Consider the following 22,523-nt stretch of genomic DNA (forward strand, 5'->3'; position numbering starts at 1 on the left):
GAAATAGGATGAGGAGTAACGACTAGATTCCAACAGTTTAACCCCAGGCATGATAAAAAGTCGCCTGTAGAACCATAATGTGTCAATATTGAGATTTTAATAAGCTTTTCATTTATTTAGAAAGCTGTGAAGCCACTGCTACTCAACTCACACTAGAAAAGTAATGTGAGATCACTGATTTGTGATTTATGGCTCTGGACTTCATTCTCAGATTAGTTAGATGCTTTTGGTTGGCACTTATCTGCTGCATCATGTGCATGGAATTTGATCTCAAAGTCAGGACAGGAGATGGAATAATCTAGTATTTTTTTCTGCCTTGCTATATCCAAGTTAGTTCACTTTTATCAATTGCACAAAGGGCTCTTTTAGTCTAGCAATATGATTTCAGCAATAGTCAGTCAGATGTTGCTGGCTGGGCACTCACAAGCAGAATGTAAAAGAGACAACCTCCATCAGTTACTTGCCCCAAACTTACGCTATGTCAATATCATGAGCATGGATGCTTTATTTAGCTATTATGGCCAATACTTATTCATGGACCTATGCTCTATAATTTCATCCAATTAAACACACACATAAAAACACACTATAATATACATGGTACCCAAAATAAATATTAGAGCTACATTGAATGCCCACATATAACAGAAATGGAGAACCTGTAGCCTTCCAGATGTTGAAACAAAATAAAAAAATTCCTTCCAGTAGCACCTTAGACCAACTAAGTTTGTTATTGGTATGAGCTTTTGTGTGCATGCACACTTCTTCAGAGTCTTCCTCCAGATATTGTTGGACTACAACTCCCCATCAGCCCTTGCCAGAATAAGAATGATAGGATTTGTAGTCATAGGAGCCAAATCCTAGCGGCTGAGGAGTCCCTTTGGTCCCCCAATAAAATATTTGAGGTGGCTGCGCCCAAAGTTGATGAGCATTGCCATTTAAATGGTGTGTGCACGCTGCATTTTGTGATCGATTATGTAGGGTGGAGCTTAGGTAAAGGGGGACCTCTGACCATTAGGTCCAAACGTGACCGACTCGGGGTTGCGGCGCTCATCTCACTTTATTGGCCGAGGGAGCCGGCATACAGCTTCCGGGTCATGTGGCCAGCATGACTAAGCCGCTTCTGGTGAACCAGAGCAGCGCACGGAAACGCTGTTTACCTTCCCACCGGAGCGATACCTATTTATCTACTTGCACTTTGATGTGCTTTCGAACTGCTAGGTTGGCAGGAGCAGGGACCGAGCAACGGGAGCTCACCCCGTTGCGAGGATTCGAACCGCCGACCTTCTGATCGGCAAGTCCTAGGCTCTGTGGTTTAACCCACAGCGCCACCTGCGTCCCTTAGGGTGGAGCTTACCTCCTCCCAAATTTTTTTTATACAAGTTGGTACCCCTGTTTGTAGTACAAAGACATCTGGAGTGCAATGAGTTCCCCACCTCTGACATATGATATACTAAAATCAGCGTGGCTCCCTATGCATATTGAAAAAGAAAGGGAGGTGAGAAAACCTTTAGTGATGTCTTGTCCGGGACATTCTTTTCAACTTTCTGTCAGCTTATCTAAATAACTCCTGTGATGTGTATGGTAAGGAGGGCAACCTCCCCAAACCTGATGCCCTTCAGAGGTTTTGAACTACAATTCCCATCAAGCCCAGCCAGCCAATGGCCAATGGTCAGGGATGATAAGAACTGTAGTTCCAAACACCTGGAGGGCACCAGGTGGGGGAAGGCTGTCCTATATTATCACATCAAGCAGATAAAGGCTGAAATCCTCAAACTACCTCTGCTGTAATACTGCCACAGAAGACTGTTACTCAATGGGCTGAGGATGGTCAACAAAGAGGTTTGCCCAAAGCTCATGCAAAGCACACACTGGAGAAGCAGAAAATTGAACCCAGGTCTCTCGAGTGTTTTGCTGACTAGGGTAATGAGATGGCAAGGGCTAAAATGCTTCTAATCCAAGAAATAATTTATTTTATGTCAAATTTGTAGGCATTGACAGCATTGGCTTTGTCTGACTTTTCTACTAAGCCTTGAATTAATTGCTCTCAATTAATCTGTTCCAGTCTTTGATAGCTTATTTATCAGACAGGGAAAGATAGATTTAATGGTGCTTGCTTGAAACAGATTCTTTAATTGGAAACACCAGAGTGTTTAGCTCACTTTGTGTTCTAGCAATTAAGGACAATTTGGAGAAGTGTTCCCCGCCCCCACTACTATTGTCTCCTTGATTAGATTTCCAAAGCAGCAGACAAAACAAATGACAATACTACCTAGCAATATTGGTTCAAATAAAAGCCCAACAGCCAAATTACTTACTATGAGAAATGTGAGCCATCCCCATCAATTCCAGCATTGTCTTACATTTATTTCATTTTATCTTTGCCTCCTGTGCAACGCAAGGGCTACATTCCTTGCAAAATGCATGTCTACCCCGTTCTTTTCCACAATTATGTGTCCCTCCAAATAAGCCAAATCAACAGGAGAAATTATTTTTCTTGATTAAGGGCCCACATTTCTCTTGGGATGAAACAAAAGGAACAATTAATCTTTCCTTATTTGTTCTCGGAAGGACCTGCATTCTTTATGTGTACAATAGCCAGGTACCTGTGGGCAGCCAGTCGGCAGCAATTAGGCTTGAGCTGAAAATGAATGGACTCTAGTCGGAGAGCCTAATCTGTTGAGAGTTTCTACTAGAGGGCAAGGTTATGCTGGGAAAATTCCCCTGTTGTGGAAATACTGTTAAAAATTACCTCTTGACTTCAGCATAATTAACAAGGCCTGGGAATTTATATGAACTAAGTAATTGGAAAGAATTAGCAAGAGATATATACATTAATCTTCAACAGTTACAAGGTGTTTAATGAAATTAAAGCACCGGGTCTACTTCATGCTTGTTTTAGTTTATGCAAACTTTGAGAGTTTCACCTGTAGGATCAAGAACCAGGTGCAAGGCAAAAGAGGCATTGGGGATTGGGCATGTAAAAGAGAGAAAAAAAGGGTAGTGCTCTTTTTCCTGTTGCTGTACTCCTGTCAAGAATAGGACCTGGGTGCATCAACACCCAGAACTTAGTTTTAACAAGTGTGAAAGGTTTTGTGGCTTAGTCACAGCTTGGGACTGCGGATTCATACAGTGAATTAACAAATCTATGGTATATCTGGATCATTCTTATAGAGCAAATGAGATTCACAGAAACTTTCAGAAACTGATCAGTCAAGAATGAGAAAACCCATGTCACGTAAGACTTATCAAGGGAATCATTTTATTTTGAATTAGAACGACATTGCTTCTGCTTTGGAAATCTTAGGGCTTATTTCCCATCGAGTAGCTGTTTTACACTAGTAAAGTGTAAAGCTCATCATTCTCCAACCCTAAGTGCTAACTGAATAAAATTGATTACCTGGATCTGTTTCCAAACTGGTTTGGTACAGAAACTGCTTGGGTGTCCTGAGTAGACAACTTCTGCTAGGAAAATCACTGAAGGCATTTAACTGATGCTTTTCCTCGATATCTGTGTTAGGATTCTTGCTCTGTGTTTGCGGAGTCATGGGATTGTTTTCTATCACATGACGGTGTATGTTTTCATTCCACAGTGTGGGAAGTGACGGAGATAGGATGTTTTGTGTTACTGTGTACTGTGATGTTGGATTATTGTCTTTTGTTTCTTTCTCTCTACTGTCTGCTGAGAAAGAGGAAGAAGCTGTCAGAATGCTCTGAGTGTATTATATGTAAATAAAGTAGATTAGCCAAAATGCTGAGCTACTGAGTCTGTTACACGAACCGCTAATACTCTGCTGTTCGTAAATGTGCTAATGCCTCTTGGCATCAGTCGCTGTGATGTTCAGGCTGGAGAAAGCTTTTGAAGCTCCTGAACGACTGACCAGGCGGGAAAGAACATGCCAGTCAGGCATGTGTCTCTACCGGGGTCCTACACATGAGTAGGACAATCCTAACAATCTGAGCAGCTTTTGATTTCATCGGTGAAGGTGAATTTGGGGATGGGGGCATCATTCTGTAGTGGTTTCATTTCCACTAGGCTGGTAGGTTAGAGATGGTGATGGGAAAGTGTTGTTTCATATTGTGAAACTTGTTCTACAGCATTGCAGAGCTTCTGTTTGTTTTCAGTGCTACTTAACCTCTACATGAAACTGCTGGCATGTCATGGATTTGCCATCACAATGGTACCAGAACTGTTCCCTTTATGTAAGAACCAGATGTAGCAATGGAAGTGACAAATTGATGTTTCAGTGAGAACCACCACCACCAAACAATCTCACTCTTAAAGAGCAAGTTCATAGCTTGGAGATGTTGTTCAGATCCAGTGCTTTGGCGTAGCACCAGTTTCAGCAAGGGCTATAGCTAGGACCCCTTCCTGGACAAAGATAACCTTGACACTATCCATGCCTATCTCCATACTTTGGTAATATCACTCCTTCTAATGCTGGACTCAGTTTGAGCATGCTGGCAGCTCTGTAGCCAAAACAAGACCAGTAAGAAACAAGAGGGATGTAAGTGCATGTTCAGGTGAATCATATGGGGTTGGAGGGAAGTGAACCTAAAACAACCCAATGAGGGGTGAGCATGCTCAGTAGTCATAGACCTTTGGGGAGCAGTCAAAAAAGCAAACTGGGGGATATAATAATAATAATAATAATAATAATAATAATAATAATAATAATAATAATTTATTATTTATACCCCGCCCATCTGGCTGGGTTTCCCAAGCCACTCTGGGTGGCTTCCAACAAAACACTAAAATACAATAACCTATTAAACATTTAAAGCTTCCCTAAACAGGGCTGACTTCAGATGTCTTTTAAAAGTTTCGTAGTTATTTTTCTCTTTGACATCTGGTGGGAGGGTGTTCCACAGGGCGGGTGCCACTACCAAGAAGGCCCTCTGCCTGGTTCCCTGTAACTTGGCTTCTCGCAGCGAGGGAACCGCCAGAAGGCCCTCGGAGCTGGACCTCAGTGTCTGGGCAGAACAATGGAGGTGGAGATGCTCCTTCAGGTATACTGGACCGAGGCCATTTAGGGTCTAAAACAGAGTATTCTGCGCAGGGGATGACTACTTGGCTGGGGAGGCTGAAAGCAAGAAGAAGCCAACCGGCAAAATCAGTATTTTTCTCCCTCACTTCCCCACTGTTTGGAATTCTTTCTTCATTTCCTCACTTCTCACTACCATGAACTTCTTTACCCTGACTTTGCTAGGCTTGGTAATGAATGGGAAACTGAAGGGGAGACAGCTGGCAGGCAGAAAGGAGAAGCTGGCTGAGAGAGAAGACAAGGAGGCATGTGGAAGCTGAGCTGTTATCTCTGTGCATCCCTTCCTACATTGTTCTTTCTCAATCCTTCCGTTCCCTTCCTTCACCCAGTGGAACCGCAGAAAGAGAGAGAGACATTGAGTAAAAAGCGATGCAAGAAGAGACACACATAAAAAGTACAGAGAAGTCATTAAAATGTTACAATAGCTTCTAAAAAGTATATAGCAATATGGGCTACAAATTGGACAATGAATGGAAATATCTGCAATCCGATAAACAGTAAACTATGGATATATATTTTTTAAAAAAACTGCAAGCAAAGGCTTGCACCAGACTCTTAAAATGTCTGTGCTGTGAGACAAATAATAATTATTGGTGTTTTCTATAATTAGTACAAGAGATTCTCCCATCTCTAGAAGAGATACAGTTAAATATACCAAATGCACTGGGACAGGGGAATAAACACTGGTAAAAACTTTTATTGATGCATTCTATATCAAATACCAAAGAAATGTGCGCTTTCTCTACAGAATCTAAAAACAGCTGGTAGCAACAATGATGGATTTAAGTTATTAACAGATCAAAAAAAGATGGATGGTGTTCTGCTTTTCTTAATCTACATCATCATCTAGATCTATTTAAAGATATGTGGTGCACTAACAAACTTAGTTAAGGTTTCGATAAAATCAGTAGCATAATCTGCCCCGTTACATTGAGTCTGCATTGATCAATAAAATCACTTGTACTAGGAAAGTACTGTTAAACACTGACAATCCTAGCCATTAATATTATTTAACACACTGTTCACAATCTTTAATGAGGATAAAGAACATTTTGTCTCTTTACACTTATCATACTGCCCTTTCTAGAGATCCTTATAAACACAGCACAACAGTGATTATTCAAAACTAATCGGGGTTTCAAAGGACGAAGGATACTGAATAATTTCTTGTAGGTTTTCTGTTTGATTAATAGATGTTTTCAGTGGTTTGCTTTTAAAATAGATAAAAATGAAGTTAAATAAAATTTGCATTCATGCTTGCCAGGATGAATGTCCGTTCATTTCTACCCCTCAAGAAACCTAGCTGCACAGTTCATGCACATATACCTACTAAGGTGATGAAACCATGAATTTAAATGCTTTTTACTACCACATATGGACTGTAAAAACAAGGCAATTCTACCAGAAACAAAATCAGAAATGCAAACAGAAAGAAGTAGCAAGTCTTAACAAAAAATGAATTAATAAATACAAAATTATGATTTTGAACAGATATTCCTAGATCCTGGGTGCAGTGACATACCATGTTTAGCGAGTGCTATTGCTATTTGTTTAAAAAGGTAAAGGTAAAGGACGCCTGGCAGTTAAGTCCAGTCGTGAACGACTCTGGGGTTGCAGCGCTCATCTCACTTTACAGGCTGAGGGAGCTGACGTTTGTCCGCTCCACAGACAGTTTTTCTGAGTCATGTGGCCAGCATGACTAAGCCATTTCTGGTGCAACAGAACACCGAAGCCAGAACAGTGCATGGAAACACCATTTACCTTCCCACCGGAGCGGTACCTATTTTTCTACTCGCACTGGTATGCTTTCGAACTGCTAAGTTGGCAGGAGCTGGGACTGAGCAATGGGAGCTCACCCCGTTGAGGGGATTCAAACAGCTGACCTTAGGGAAGTTTTAATGTTTGATGTATTACAGTATTTTAATATTTTTTTGGAAGCCGCCCAGAGTGGCTGGGGAAGCCCAGCCAGATGGGTGGGGTATAAATAATACATTATTATTATTATTATTATTATTACCTGATTATACATGTTAAAAACAACAAAAATCATGAGGAGTTGATTGATGGCAAATGAAGGAAAGGGCTGCCCCAACAGTTGATTACAACTACTTCTCTTACACTTGCTAGAACTTAAAAACATCTCCTTCTACTAAACTGGATGAACAATATCTAGACAAATAAGATGAAATACATGTCGGATCTCCTAAGCTTTGACAGTGACCAATGGGGTAACATTTCCCCCCATCAGTAAAGGTATGGAGACCAGAAGGACTGTATTACCTGTCCTTACTTTTTGATAAACAAGTGGCTGTAGTTACTAGGAGTTCTTTTTTATCAATTATTTTTGTTGCATTTTTCTGTGCCATTTTCTGAGAGCGGAGATCTACATATACACTGATATACTATTTTGCAACCTTTATGCTTGTCTACTATAAACGCATGCCGTGGGGCTGCCCTTGACACTAACTTGGACGCTTCAGCTAATGCAAAAAGCTGCTGCACATCTTCTCAAGGATACTGGAAGGCACAATGAGACACAGCCTTGGGCGTTTGGCTCAGGGATGCCTATTTGCTACCTGTTATTCTTGGACTGAATGGGAATGGGGATTGCAAGCTAAGATAAGTTGTTTCACTAGCAGCTTTTTCAATGCTTCCGATTTCATTGGCAATCTCCATAACCAGGTTATCTTTATATGTAAAATAACAGATATCTGACATTTCTTAATAATTATGGTAATCATTCTTCAAGTACATATAAGGACATTTACTCGTATTCTTCTTTTCCTATAACAAACTCCAACAATGCAATGTCTTTTGTTTTGTAGCTGTGTGATTTGTGCTCATCCTGTATTGTGATGGCCATCAGCTACAAACAATAAAATTTATTGAACTTGAATTCCCACTGTTTATTTTAGATTGTTAGAAGCTACTTGAGAACAGGGATTTGCCTATGTAACTCTACAATGAACGGTATTAACACCAATTATTTTTTCTTTTAATATTATTAGACTTGAAAATGAAGATGGTTGGTCACCAGTGTAGGTGAAACATGATTAAAACATGTTTAATCTTAACTGTGACAAGTTTTCAGGTGCTTCTTTGAGAGACTGTGGATCTAAGATCCATACAAGTAGCAAGCAGACCATTAATATATATAAGTATAAATAATACATAGAATAAATAAAATAAAACATAGAAGTAGGAGAAATTTATAATCTGCATCTCTTTGTTTATTGCTCAAAACTTAAAAATCTGTTTAGATTACAGGGCTTTAAACAGCTTCCACAGCATTAACTACACCAATGAATTACCGTATTTTGAGCCCCATAAGACGCTCCGGCCCATAGGACGCACCTACTTTTTAAAGAAAAAAAAATTTATTTCCCCCCCAGGTGCGGGGCTGGAAGAACCAGGTTGGGGAACAGCGGGAAGGCACGCTCTGCCTCCCCGCTGTCCCCCGAGCTTGTGGGGCTGGCGATGGGGAGAAGTGCGCTGATCCAGGGACTGCAGGCAGCTCTGTGCGACCATCGGGAGCGGGGCTTCGCACCCGGCTCCCGCGCAGAGCTGCGCAGAGCCGGGGACTGCAGGCAGCTCTGCGTGGCCATCCGAAGCAGGACGGGACTACGCGCCCCGCTCCCGATGGCCGCGCAGAGCTGCGCTGATCCCGGGACTGCAGGCAGCTCTGCCACGGCCATCGGGAGTGGGGCGGGGCTTCGCGCCCCGCTCCCGATGGCCGCGCAGAGCTGCGCTGATCCCGGGACTGCAGGCAGCTCTGCCGCGGCCATCGGGAGAGGGGCGGGACTTCGCGCCCCCTCCGGATGGCCGCGCAGAGCTGCGCTGATCCCGGGACTGCAGGCAGCTCTGCGCAACCCTCGGAGCCGGTCTCCCGAGGGTTGCGCAGAGCTTCCTGAAGCCTGGAGAGCGAGAGGGGTCGGAAAAAAGTGCGCCCTATAGGGCGAAAAATACGGTATTTCCCTGGGTGCAGATATATTTTTGACATTTAATTCTTTCTTGCCTAAGTTAAGTAAGTCAATCAAGTCATACAAAGTTGTTGTTGCAATACATACCAACATGCACACTTTATTTTTGTTTTTTTGTTTTAATTCTGTATGAGAAAGATGACTGAGAAGATATTGGAAGCAGTCATATTTTCTTCAAATCCAAAGACAATGTTAATTTTCACCAATAACATTCCTTCTGCATAGACCACAGAAATCCTAAGTGTGTGCTCATTATGCCAATTAGTATCTAGAAGCTTAGCAGAGGCAAACTGTTTACTCCTACAGCAGACACTTTTTATTCTAAGCTAGTACTGTTTTATCACAGCCTCTGATAGCTACACCTTATCTTAAGCAAGACAGAAACCATTAGCGATGAGATTCTTCTGCTGAAAGAACTGAGATATGATCTATTATGCCAGTACTCAGAATATCAACAGACTATACAACAAGCTTTCAGAGAAACAAAACAACAACATGTTCACTTCACTGTAGAACTACTGCATCTCCTGGAACCCAAATTCCTAGAAGGCTGGCAACATGATAAAAGAATTTCATACATTTAAAAAGTTCCAATATACAAGTCATTTATATATGACACAACTGCTTTATCTTGCATTGCTATCCTATAGCTGCTGCAGAGCTAAATATTCATGTTCAAGACACTGTATACTTAGGGCTGAATATATAAATTTTTGTATCAGCATAGTATTGCTTTAGGTCAATGGGTTTTTTTACTGCTCAGAATATCACAACATGCTTTACACTAGGGCTACAATACAGATGTGAATGTGTGAGCAGCAGAGAGAACTATACTAATTGTTAAAGATTCATAATGAAATAACAAATAAGTTACTATATAGTCTCACTTCATTACCACAAAAGTTAGTCAAATAATTGGTATTAGACTCATTTTCTCTCATTATCTGGGTGTACTGTTGGATACCAACAAAATGAGACCATAAATGCATTTGCATACTTTATTCTAAGACGGGGTGCCCCAACTTTTTTCCCAAAGAGGGTCAGATTTGATGAACTGAACATGCGTGAGGGCCAATCAAAGTTGTTGAGTTTTTTTCAGTGTTTAACCCCAGATTAAATCGACCGGCGGGCCGGATTAGGCCCCCAAAACGGATTTTGGACACGCCTGTTCTAAGAGATATGTAATTTGATGAATATTTGATATGTATTTTATTTGTTCAGAGTAAAACAGAACCTTGGAGGGAGGTTCTCTCTCTGACTTAACGTAATGAACGGTTTATTTTTTGTGTCAAATGCAAGTGACAATCTTCAGAAATACTGTGTTACTGAAGGAGAGATTATTATAGTTCTTAATTGCACTTCACTAGTAGATCTACGGGGGCTGAGGGGAGCAGTGTTACAACATATAAAAATATGATACAATTTAAATAGCAATAATGATCAACAACCCCATCCATAAATCCAAAACAATAATCCAGGGAGGAACACTGGAGTTAAATTTTATTCTTCTGCTTTAAGATTTTTCATATACACAGTATCTATCAGCCTGCTGAACAGCTGCAGAGAAGTTTTTTTTTAATTGTTTGTCTTCGCTGTAAGAATGATAATTTGCTGATCTTGGTTGCAGTGTTATAAAAATGAACAGGCTACTGATGCAGAAAAGTAAAATAACTTCAGATTTTTATTAACTAGTAAAAGAGATGACACAATTGGCTGAGATTAATTCAGTCGAAACCAGCAACCTGACTCACATTTAACACTAAAACCATGGCTAACTGAGAATGTTTGAGTGTGGCGGTACTCAAAGGGAAAATGGTGGTTGATTCACTGCTCCCCTGGTTGTCCTGCTGCCTGGAGCTAAACCATGGTTTAGCTTAGCATTACATATGAACTCGTGCTCATGGTATGTCTGGAACCAGACAAACCACAAGCTGTAGCCAAGGTTTGGCTTGCCGTGATTTACCTGGGGGACACAAACCACACACCCAGGTTGGGGCATAATGCTAAGCAAATCCGTAGCTTAGCTTGGACACCACAACCAGATTAGCGGTGAAGTTAACTGTGGTTTCTACTAGAGGTAACCGCACATTCATGTGTTCTTGCCTAGCCCTGATTTGGCTCAGCATTACATGAGAGCTGAGCCAATATGTAAATGTTTTCCTGAGCAAAATGGTGAGGATGGTATATACTGGTATGTTCTTCCATTCCACATATTCTTACTACACCTATTCTTACTGTTTATTGTATTTATACCTCACTTTTCTTCCAAGGAGAGGGACGTGGGTGGTGCTGTGGGTTAAACCACAGAGCCTAGGAGTTGCCAATCTGAAGGTTGGCGGTTCGAATCCCTGCGACGGGATGAGCTCCTATTGCTCTGTCCCAGCTCCCGCCAACCTAGCAGTTCGAAAGCACGCCAGTGCAAGTAGATAAACAGGTACCGCTGTGGCAGGAAGGTAAATGATGTTTCCGTGCACTCTGGTTTCTGTCACGGTGTTCCGTCACACCAGAAGTGGTTAGCTCATGCTGGCCACGTGACCCGGAAAGCTGTCTGCGGACAAACACTGGCTCCCTCGGCCTGAAAGCAAGATGAACACCGTAACCCCAGACACCTTTTACTGGACTTAATCTTCCAGGGGTCCTTTACCTTTATACGTTGTTATTATTATGATTCTTCACTGTGTCAAAATTTTGAAACAATGGATGAGCATTGATGGATTTCAGTGGGTCTGCTCAAACCATGACTAAGTCTGGATCCAACCCATAGTTCAAGGAAATAGGCATTGCTATAAGCAGCTCACCTGTAAATAAGCTTCCAAGCCTTGCCGACGCTGTTCCAGAACTTTGGGCACCCAGTTCCTTACATGCTTCGAAGGGATTTCTGGTGTTCTTATGCATTTCTTAAGCTACAAATATGAACAGAAATACATTTCTCCCAAATAAAGTCCCTTTAGAAATGAAAAGGAAAGCATTCCTAGAGAGGTAAAAACAGGGAATACAAAACTAGAAAGAAACAGGAAGGAGGGTCGGGGAGACAGAAAGACAGCGAAATGAATTTTGTTATCAAAAACCTTAACAGTCTACAAATAAACTGACTTTATTCCATTACAAATGTTATTGTATACAAGATGGTGAAGTGAATTTGAAATAAATACAACAGGCAACATGCTGTGCAATTTCTTAAAGCAAGAACTAAGCATTCTGTTATGTCAGCTAAATATTACTATGTGAAGTGGCCAATCTACACACCTAATAAAATCTAAAGAATTTAGTTTAACACAGATTTTAGCTGCACTCTTGTGTATTACGTGTATAAACAAACCTTAAAAACAGTATCACTTGCTCAAATACAATTGACTTTAGTCCCTTTCCAGGATTAGGCATTTAAAAAACAACAAATAAGCTGTGCAATACTGAACCACCCATATTTCACAGATATTTGAAGAAACAGAAAGCAAGGAACCAAGGGAATTCAACTGAAATCACAATGAAAAACACAACAGAAAAATGAAGTTCAGTAAATCTTAACTCGGATGTAGATTGTGCTCTGTTGGTGACCTATTCTAGGCACTGGAAAATGGTTCCAATGGAATAAGTGTAACTGTACTTCCCTTGTGGTAGCTATAGGATTGCATACATAGCTGTTTTTTTATTCTGTCTTCCTTCCAGCCCCCAAACCACCTTTTAAATTTGGAGGACTTTAAGAAGTGGTTGGGTAGTTAAAGTTGCTTGACAAGGCCATACAAAACATGGGCTTGCACTATTATTTCAATGTGCATTAACCGTCTTCTACTAACACATTCCATCAGTGCAAGGATTTTTGCTTGCACATCAATAGTTTTCCTCTCTGCTCCCCATGCCCTCCCCAAACCTGCTCCAGATGGTTGGGAAAACTCCTAGGCTGTATTTAGGGAGCCCACAAAGGTGGGGGAGAATGTTCTGTTGAACGAACAGAAATCCCCGTGCTGATGGAACAATGGTCTTAGCACTACACTGGATTCCACGCAATGGATTGGAAGTCTTCCTTTGTAGGAATGGCACAAGCCACACCTGTATAGGAAGAAAGGAAGAATCAGGACTGCACTCTCCAGCGTGCTCCCAGTTCTTCATCTGAAATTGAATCACCTGAGGTTCTGTGACATCAGGAGATTCACCAAAATGGATTGTCAAGGATGGGAGAGCTCCATATCTCATCTGCTGGTTAGTCACCCTGTTTAATTTGTTGTGCTTATCTTCCATTGTGTTGCTTTTATGATATGCATATGGATTTTCTTTATGTTGCTAGCCACCCTTTGGATTATTTTATGATGGAAGTCCAGGATACATATGTCTTAAACAACTAACTACTGGGAGACATCTGTGCGGCCTTTATCAATCACCCTCTCTTATCCTTAGGTCTCTCTCGTGTGTGGTAACAACCACAACTCAGGACTGCTATAAAGATGAGCCAGAGAAATATTTGTAAAGCTGAATGAATGATTAACAAGGTTCCAAGCGGAAGCCCCTCTACGATTCAAAAGAGAAAAAGAGAAAGTGAAAAGCACTTAGAGTGGATTTCCTATATTTGATACAAGGCGACATAGGTATTCTCTCACCTCTAAATGAATGTGATGGATGTGTGTGCGGAATTGCAAAGACAGAAACTCAAAATTGACTTTGACGTGCACACCCACAGGAGTTGAGAAATTTACATTTCATCTTTGAGCCTGAGGAGATGTCACCCTATTGAAAGCTGTGTCAACAAAAGTCTCTGCTGATAAAAAGTTTGAACATCCAAAACCATTGCTCAAGGAAGACTATACAATACAATGGCTCATACACCCACACAATTGTTCTAGGAGAGGTAATTAATAAGAAAACCAGTAAGGCAGAAAGGGAAAACCCCAAAATTCCACTGAAATTCCACTGACCTCTCATAAGTGATTTTTTGTTTGTTTGTAGTATTTCTAGTTTGGAAGAATTAAGGCACGCACCTTCTTCCTCTTACAACACATCCCCACTTCCTGATAAAATGCTATGTGAGTTGAGCACACTTTTTAAAAAAAGTGCATCACAGATACAGGGGTGAGGAGCCTCCAGACTAAATGTAGCCCTCTAGGTCTCCTCATTTGGCCTGGCAGACCATTTTTAGCAAGCCACATGGGTGAGAGGAGGATTTCAATTGAGCAATTGGGAGCTTAAAGCTCCCCAGTTGTTCGATGGATCCAGCAAAGCATGCTACTCTCTGCCTATCCTCCATCAGCTGATGGATGGAGCACAGTGAACCTTCAGTCCTCTTGAAGGTAGGGCCTTCAAAGGCATACTCCCATTCTCCATCATTCTCTGATGGGCAGATCAGAGCACATCACCTTTCCCACTTCTCCTTCAAACTGCTGAGGTTTAAAAGAGAAACTGGGAGGAGAGGGCCAGCCCTGCTCTGTGAATGTGTACAAAGGGCTTTAAAACAGCCCATCCTCCTATCTGCTTCGAACAGAGGAGGTAAGATAAAGCAGAGGACATAGGACAAAGCCATCATGACTTGTAGCCATTATCCGCCATTCTTCTAATCCTATTTTTAAGCCATTCAAACTGGTGGCCATTACTACATGTTGTGGGAGTGAATTCTATCTTTCGCTTGTCTCAAATTTTCCAAAATTCAGCTTCCCTGGATAACCCTGGGATTCTAGTATTATGCAAAAGAAGAAAAACATCTCTAACTTTCTCCACCACACCATGTGCAATTTTATGCCCCTTTATCTTTACTTGCCTTTCCCCCTAAAGAGCCCTAAATATTGTATCCTTTCCTCACAGGGCTAGAAAGACAAAATAAATGAAACACAAAAGATTCAGAAACCAGAGAAATCGCTTTGGAACAAGTGGAGGGAAGTTTCAAGCAGAATCACTTTAACAACTTACGTACAATATTTACCTTTTTATGAAGAGCATGAAATTCACTATACCGCTTTTCAACAAAGTGCTTTCTTCCATTCATTAGTACCTCTATCTTAAAGACCTGTAAAAACCAATGCAAGAGATTACTTTACCTGTTCAAAACCCTGTTTGCTTTGTGATGGGTTTAAAGGAAAGAATTACTGAAGCTGATTTGTTCCCTCCCCCCAAACACAAGACACTCAGGAGATACTGAGGTGTAGCCACTGATTAATGAGTGTGCTGGTTAAATCCCCTGCTAACCAGTGGGCTCCACAAATACATCCAAGGAGAAGATTTGTGAGGCTTAAAAAACTTCCACTATACAATCAACCTAGTAGAAGCGCTTTTTTAGATATATATATAAAAAGCAAAACAACTCAGGAATATCTGGGTCTTTCAGTACATCATTGTACTGATGTATAGTACATCAACAACCTTACACACCTTACACACATACAATTCAGTGATAGTGGTAGCATGTCTTGTGGAACACATAAAATATAAATGCAAAGACTATACTGCAGGTTAATTTCCACCTAACCTACATATTCATCTCTAGTCTCAGCTGGGCTTGCTCTAGTGTTTACACCATTAAAAAAAATGGTTTGGGCTCATTTTCTTTGCATGATGTGTATGACAGCTTTTGCTTCCTCCTGTGGAAGGTTGAAAGGCCAGCTGAAGATGCTCTCTAGTTCCACTAATTAGTAGCCACTAACATGACATTTTCTTGATTTTCAGGTCACTGGGTCAGATCTCAGGGCAGGTGACAAGAAGTATCTCAAAATGCTCATGAAAACATAACCTAGCAAAACCAAGGCCAGCAGAGAAGCATAATAATGAGAGGCCATCCATCGCTACTGTAACCAAATGTGCCTACTGCCAAGATTTGTTCTATTAGGAGATCCTTGGATTAGATAAAGTCAGGGCACCAATATTAGAACCCAATTCTAGACCAGAAACTACTGAATTTTTAAAATTAACTTGAGAAAGGATTTTGGATAGGGAACCTCGGCTTAGCTGCTGTGCTGTGCTAAACTATAAGGGCAGAGGAGGAGCAAATTGGATGCAATTTGCCGGGTTGCTAGACATCGAAAGTTGGGAGAGTGCTGTCACAATCAGATTTCTGGCTGGTCACTGTGAGAACAAGATACTGAACCAAAGAAGGCCTTCAACCTGAACCAGCATGCTTGCGACAAGCCATGGTTTGGCTTAGCATTACATGTAAACGTGGCCAATATGCCTGAAGACCCCTGAACCTGTTCTCTACATTGTCACGAGGATACTTTTATCACTCTAATGTACTGTATTTTTCGCTCTATAAGACGCACCAGACCACAAGACACACCTAGTTTTGGGAGGAGGAAAACAAGAAAAAAAAAATTCTGAATCTCAGAAGCCAGAACAGCAAGAGGGATCGCTGCGCAGTGAAAGCAGCAATCCCTCTTGCTGTTCTGGCTTGAGCAAGCTGGTTTTAAGGCAGGCTCGTCAACTCTTGACCAGTGTCTAGTGTTAAGTCATCTTGTGGATAAATATGTCATGAGAAATAAACGAAAACTCTTTGTGGCATTTGTGGATTTAAAAAGTGCCTTTGATTCGGTCGACCGCAATAAACTATGGACTAAACTAGAACACCTTGGTATCGACCCATATCTACTTACACTGATTCAAAGTCTACATTCTAATAACCAAATATATGTTAAAGTATCAAAAGACGGTAGACTTGCAGGTCCTATTCTGAATAATCGAGGAGTTAGGCAAGGCTGTATCTTGGCCCCTACCCTATTTAATCTATTTTTATCTGACCTACCATTATTTCTTCAAAACGCAACCACTCATACTCCTTATTTAAACAAGAGCCCACTCTTTTTATTACTTTATGCAGATGATGCTGTAATTATTTCACTCTCTGTTTTGGGTTTAAAAAAATTATTTAAGAGTTTCTCAAACTACTGCTCTCTCAATAATCTCAAAATTAATTATGATAAGACAAAGATTATGCAATTCAGAAAGAGAGGGAACCCAAAAGGCTGTATAATTAATGGACATCTAATACAGGAAGTTAAGCACTTCAATTATCTGGGAATCACATTCAAAAATAATATGAATTGGAATACACATATATGTGCTGCAATAGTTAAGGCCAAAGTGACAGCCCACCATATTAAATCCTATTTTTTTTCTCAAGTAGGAAACCGATTTATTCCAGCTGTATTGCAAGTGATTGACATGAAACTCTGTGCCCAACTTCTATACGGCACACCAGTGTGGATTTCAGGTGACCTCAAGAGGTTGGATAAATTTCACGCATCCCTTCTGAGGTCATTATTAGGACTTGCAAACTCTGTAAAATATGAAACAATATGTTGTGAGCTGGGAATACTGCCTTTATCAGTAAGAGCATGGCTGAGGACCTTGAAATATTGGATCTTCCTACATTATAGAGCCCTATCCCCTAATTCTATACTTTACGATCTTTTAAGTGATAGTGCAATCTACAATCTATCATTGATTTGTAGGAGAAAACTGGATTCGATAGGGCTCACTCTAACTGATTTTGAAATCTCTGATCCCAAAGATATATGGGAAATTATCAGGAAGACCCTCACAGAAAAAAGTGTTCTCGCCATGCTTGAGGTTGCAAAGCACAGCACCTGCTCTCCTATCCACCTAAATCTCCCTTTGTGTAGAGATTTCCAAAAGGGATACATGACAAATCTGAAGAAACATGAATTGTGTAGGCTGTTTATGTTGGCCAGATTTAACATGTTTCCCTCGGCGGTAGTGAGAGGAAGATACTTAGCTATCCCAGAATCAGAGCGTCTCTGCAAATGCAGAAAACAGGAACCCGATACTCTAGAGCATATATTCTTTTCCTGTGATTTTGGCAGCTATGCCAGAGGACAATTATTTGAGGCCCTAAAATTTAATAGACAGATTTTTACACAACCAACTGTTCAGGACCTGCTGGCGGACAGCGATGATCAAATTACCTTAATAACGGCTGAATTTTTAAGTGCTGTCCATGAAGAAAGAGTGGGCCATGGTAAAGAGACTTAGTGGTTTTTAATGGTAGGTGATGTTGCTGTGTTGTATTATATTATGTATGTACATCGATTTATTTCTTGGAGTTAAGAATAGGACTGGGTTAAATTGTGTTCACTGAGCCCGTATTTTATACAGTCTGTATATGATGTTTGTTTGTTAATGTGAGATGCGATATGCCTAATAAAGGATTTTGAATTTGAATTTGAATTTGCTGTTCTGGCTTCTGGGATAGCTGCGCAACCTGCATTCGCTCCATAACACACACATTTCCCTTTACTTTTTAGGAGGGAAAAAGTGAGTCTTATAGAGCAAAAAATACGGTAATGTGTTCACATTACATGGAGAAGGGAGATAGTTAGAAGAGTCAGCATTTCAGATCATGTACTGGAATCTGCATGGAATCTGTCTACACAGCACACTTTTGGTCACCTTCACCTTTTCTCTCCCTTTTCTTAACCTGATTCTGGAAGCTTAAGCCATTGGTGCCAATGACTGTGAGTACTAATTCTTCAAATTAAATGCTCTGACACACATGACAACAATGCTCCATCGAGCCAGGGTTGCAGCGATCCAAAGGACTAGCAGCCAATGAGAATTGTAATGTCAGAAAGAGCTTATACTCACACATAGGCACACAGGCTCTTTCAGACATTATGCTGAAAGTGAATGGGGAAGCCAGTAGTAGAAAACTCTGTCTCTACTCCTTCCACATTCAGAAAATATCTGAAGACTGCTATTCTTTTGGTTATGCATTCACATGTCAGTATGAGGAAGGGCATTTTGCATCCCTCAAAATAGTGTATTTATCATCCGTACTATTAATTTAATTTCAATTAGTCCTACTGTGATTATCTGATCACTATTTAGAATCTCAGCATGAGTACTATGGTCAGCCTAATGCGGAACATAGGTGTATTCTGAAGCAATACAGATTTGTGCATAAAAGAAAGGGAAACTTTCCTTTAAACATTTTGAGGTTTTATGAAATATGGACATGCATGTAGAAATTTTCATAATAAGCAGTAAAGGTCACCTATAAAAGATCTTACCAAGCATCAAGTAATGAGTTTCTAGCAATTTAAACCCTAACAATTGTGTTTACACGACATGAACAATCCCCATATAAAATATTCATGCATTTACCATACCATATTCTTATCTTAAAGTTGAGAGAATAATGGGACTTCCCATAAGGACTGGGAATCCCTGACAGCCTCCTGCCACCTCAATGTCTAACCATCCAAAAATATTCATATCCCATTCTAGGAAGAGGTTAACCATTGCCTTCCCCCATCCCTGCCCTAGGACAGAAGCAGCTATTGGGAGAAACGGTAGTTTCCCTTTCAAGGAAAATGATAGACTTTGGGGGAGCAAGTAGAGCGACAATTTTCACTAGGACACAGGATTCAGAGTTAAGAACACTTCCTGCAAGCCATGGCCTCAGTTGTGAACAAATCCCATTTTTGATTGGCTGTAACTTCTTAAGTAAACAGAAAACTCATTAATAGGTTAAATGTGTATTATTCATTTATCTGGTTTGATCCGTTTAGCAACTGGCAAACATACAGTGCTATACATTGTCTTTTAACTGCATAATCAGTAAGTGCATTAAATAGAACAGATAAGATCTACAACGATTTGTCAGCCAAATAATCTTAATTTCTCACCATTACCATAATAAAATTCATGCTCAATCCATAGCAAAGTATTTTTTTCTGCATGGAGCCAATACCTAATAGGGATAACAATTAGACATTTAAAATGTCTGCCAGAATTTAACTCATATAAACCAAGAATAGGAGGAATAGCTTTTGGTTTGAAGTACGTGTGGAAACTCATATTTTTCCCCTCTGACCATCATGCCAAGTAGCTGACATTTTATTTTATAACCATCAAAAGACTGGAGAGGAAGAAATGGGGCCTATTAAATCAAAGTCCTGTTTTAAGAATTCTTTTTAGGAAGCCATAACAAAGTCTTTCAAGGTTCTTGGATCAATCTGCATAACAGCTGTCTTTATTTAAAATTATTTTCTAACATAGACCAGTAAGTCATCATCTGATTACCAGTTATAATAAAAATATGAAAGATAGTCGTAAGTTGGGGAGACTATCTCCCATCTCAGTATAGCAAAAAAGCATATCCATCCCAATTTCCAGAACCAGAACCATATTCCTTCTCTGTCTGCATTCCAATTTTAAGCCTTGTGATTGAGAGACAGTGACATAATGGGAAGGGCTATAGCTCAGTGTAGAATATATACTTTGGATCAGGGTCAAAAACTCATCAATATATAAGTGAATTGCCAAGTGACACCCTAAACCTAGATTACGGTTGCCACAACAGAATGTCTAGGCGCCATTTTATTTAAAAATGAAATTAACATCATCATTATTTCATTTCAATACCACTTTATATTTTTTTAGAAAAATCTCAAAGTGCTTTACAGCACATTAAAACATCAAATAAAACAAATTCAAGCTTCAAGGATCCTTCTCTAAGGGACGGTTTCCTTTCCCTATATTTATTTACCTACTTTATTTAAATAGCTGCCCCATAGCAGCAGTACTCTAGGAAGCAAGTGTGGTGTAATGGTCAGAGTGTTGGACTAGGACCTGGGAGATCCGGGTTCAAATTTCGAATGTTCCCAAAGTTGAATGTTTTGGTTTTCGAATGCAGAAAACCCAGAAGTAAATGCTTCAGTTTTTGAACGCGCCTCAGAAGTCGAACGGCTTCCGCTGAGTTCCCCCCCAATTTTCTCTACTGAATTTGCAGACTGCCCTTTGCGCCTAGGTTTTCGAACGTTTCGGAACTCGAACAGTCTTCTGGAACGGATTACGTTCGAAAACCGAGATACCACTGTATTCTCTGGAGAAAAAGGTGGGAGACAAATGCAGTATATAAGCTCTTCTGCTTACCTGCTTCAGACAACTGGAGGGCCCTGCCAGATGGAGATGTCAGACGCCAACCTGGCATCCAGAGATCTCCATGTGGTAGCAAATGGACCCATGCCAGTTGCAAAGATTCCTGGCACCTGGGGAACTTCGAACAATGCTTTGGATGCAGAAAGTCCAAGGTTCAATCCAGGGCAGCTTCAGGTAGGGTTCAAAAAGATTCCTGCCCCAAACGCTGCAAAGCTGTTGGCTGGCAGTGCATATACAACAGTGAGCTGCAGGCAGTGGTGAAGCCAGGTGATTTTGTTGCTGTTGTTTAGTCGTTTAGTCGTGTCCGACTCTTCGTGACCCCATGGACCAGAGCACGCCAGGCACTCCTGTCTTCCACTGCCTCCCGCAGTTTGGTCAGACTCATGTTTGTAGCTTCAAGAACACTGTCCAACCATCTCGTCCTCTGTTGTCCCCTTCTCCTTGTGCCCTCAATCTTTCCCAACATCAGGGTCTTTTCCAGGGAGTCTTCTCTTCTCATGAGGTGGCCAAAGTATTGGAGACTCAGCTTCAGGATCTGTCCTTCTAGTGAGCACTCAGGGCTGATTTCCTTAAGTGATTTTAGACCCTGCATTTAATGGTAACTTTGACAGTTTCCAACTGAACATTCAATCCACTATAACTCTGGTTTTCACACTCTGATTCTCTGGAAGCTTGTGGAGGTTCCTCATGAAGAACAGAAAACACTCTACAGATGGCTGATTCTGTCAGAACAAGGAAGAGGTCCAAAATTTGACCAGTCCATCCTTCAGAAGAAAGGTTTATACAAAGAAAATGAAAGGTTCGTGAAAATAAGGTCTGATGTCTAAGTTGAGTTTGTCTCGTTCCAAATGCAAACAATTGTGTTTGTTATTTTTCTCCTATGTTGGTTAAAGTTTAAAATCGTGTTTTCTCTTTTAAATACCCTAATCACTTCTCTCTCATCTGTTTTTCTTTCAGCAAGCATTTGAATGTGACCCAGGAATGGTCTGCTTCAGCATGTAAAAAGTTTCTTTTTTAAAAAAGAAAATAATTGCTTTCTGTTAATGACTCATATACTCAAGAATTGTAGTAAGAGCTTATGCACAGTAATATAATTCACTTCTAGTTCCTAAAAAATGACTTTGGATGAGTCAACAAACCATTCAAAAGAACGCTTTGGTTTTTAGAACTATTCTCTATAAAAATATATAAGACATACGTTTAACGAAATAGCAATGATGTAATGATTTTAAAGTAATTCTAACTAGAAGAAGAACATACTGAAATCTGGATACTGACTCTTTAAGCTCCTCCAGTTCTGTCTACTGGATGCAGGAAGCTTTCCTGGGAATTAAAAAAAATAAAAGCTGCTAGGTCAGGATAGGTGCCTGTGCTGGAGGCATGATCTTACAAAGAATTTCGGGAATGCCTAAGTGTCAGGAAGTGAATCTTGAGAGGGAAAATCTATATAGATAATTCAAGGAATGACAACTGTTTTCTGACATGTGTCAATCAGCTCCTCCTCACTCCATTTAATATGAACTTTCCTTACCTCTTTTTGAAACCATCTTTTCAATCATTTCTGGAATCACTAGTGACAGCAAATACAGAGTGCATCTTCTGTAGCACTAGCATTTTAATAATA

At 40.5% G+C, this 22,523-nt stretch overlaps 1 protein-coding gene and 1 long non-coding RNA gene across 3 annotated transcripts in view; one reads left to right on the forward strand and one right to left on the reverse strand.

The window, feature by feature from the left end:
- SNX24 (sorting nexin 24) overlaps window positions 1-22,523 on the reverse strand; it is a 74,930-nt gene that overhangs the window by 21,047 nt on the left and 31,360 nt on the right. For both annotated transcript variants that reach the window (XM_028748724.2, XM_077936103.1), the window contains exons 2-3: window positions 14,931-15,014; window positions 11,824-11,928 (exon numbers count right to left, since the gene is read on the reverse strand). In XM_028748724.2, the coding sequence (XP_028604557.2) occupies window positions 11,824-11,928; window positions 14,931-15,014 (189 nt within the window). The remainder of the gene's footprint in view (window positions 1-11,823; window positions 11,929-14,930; window positions 15,015-22,523) is intronic.
- Window positions 13,088-22,076, forward strand: LOC144329199 (uncharacterized). The gene is made up of 3 exons (XR_013394638.1): window positions 13,088-13,222; window positions 21,571-21,698; window positions 21,857-22,076. It is a non-coding gene; the product is annotated as an uncharacterized LOC144329199 (long non-coding RNA).

This window comes from Podarcis muralis, chromosome 11 (assembly GCF_964188315.1).
Source record: "Podarcis muralis chromosome 11, rPodMur119.hap1.1, whole genome shotgun sequence".
Lineage (NCBI taxonomy): Eukaryota > Metazoa > Chordata > Lepidosauria > Squamata > Lacertidae > Podarcis > Podarcis muralis.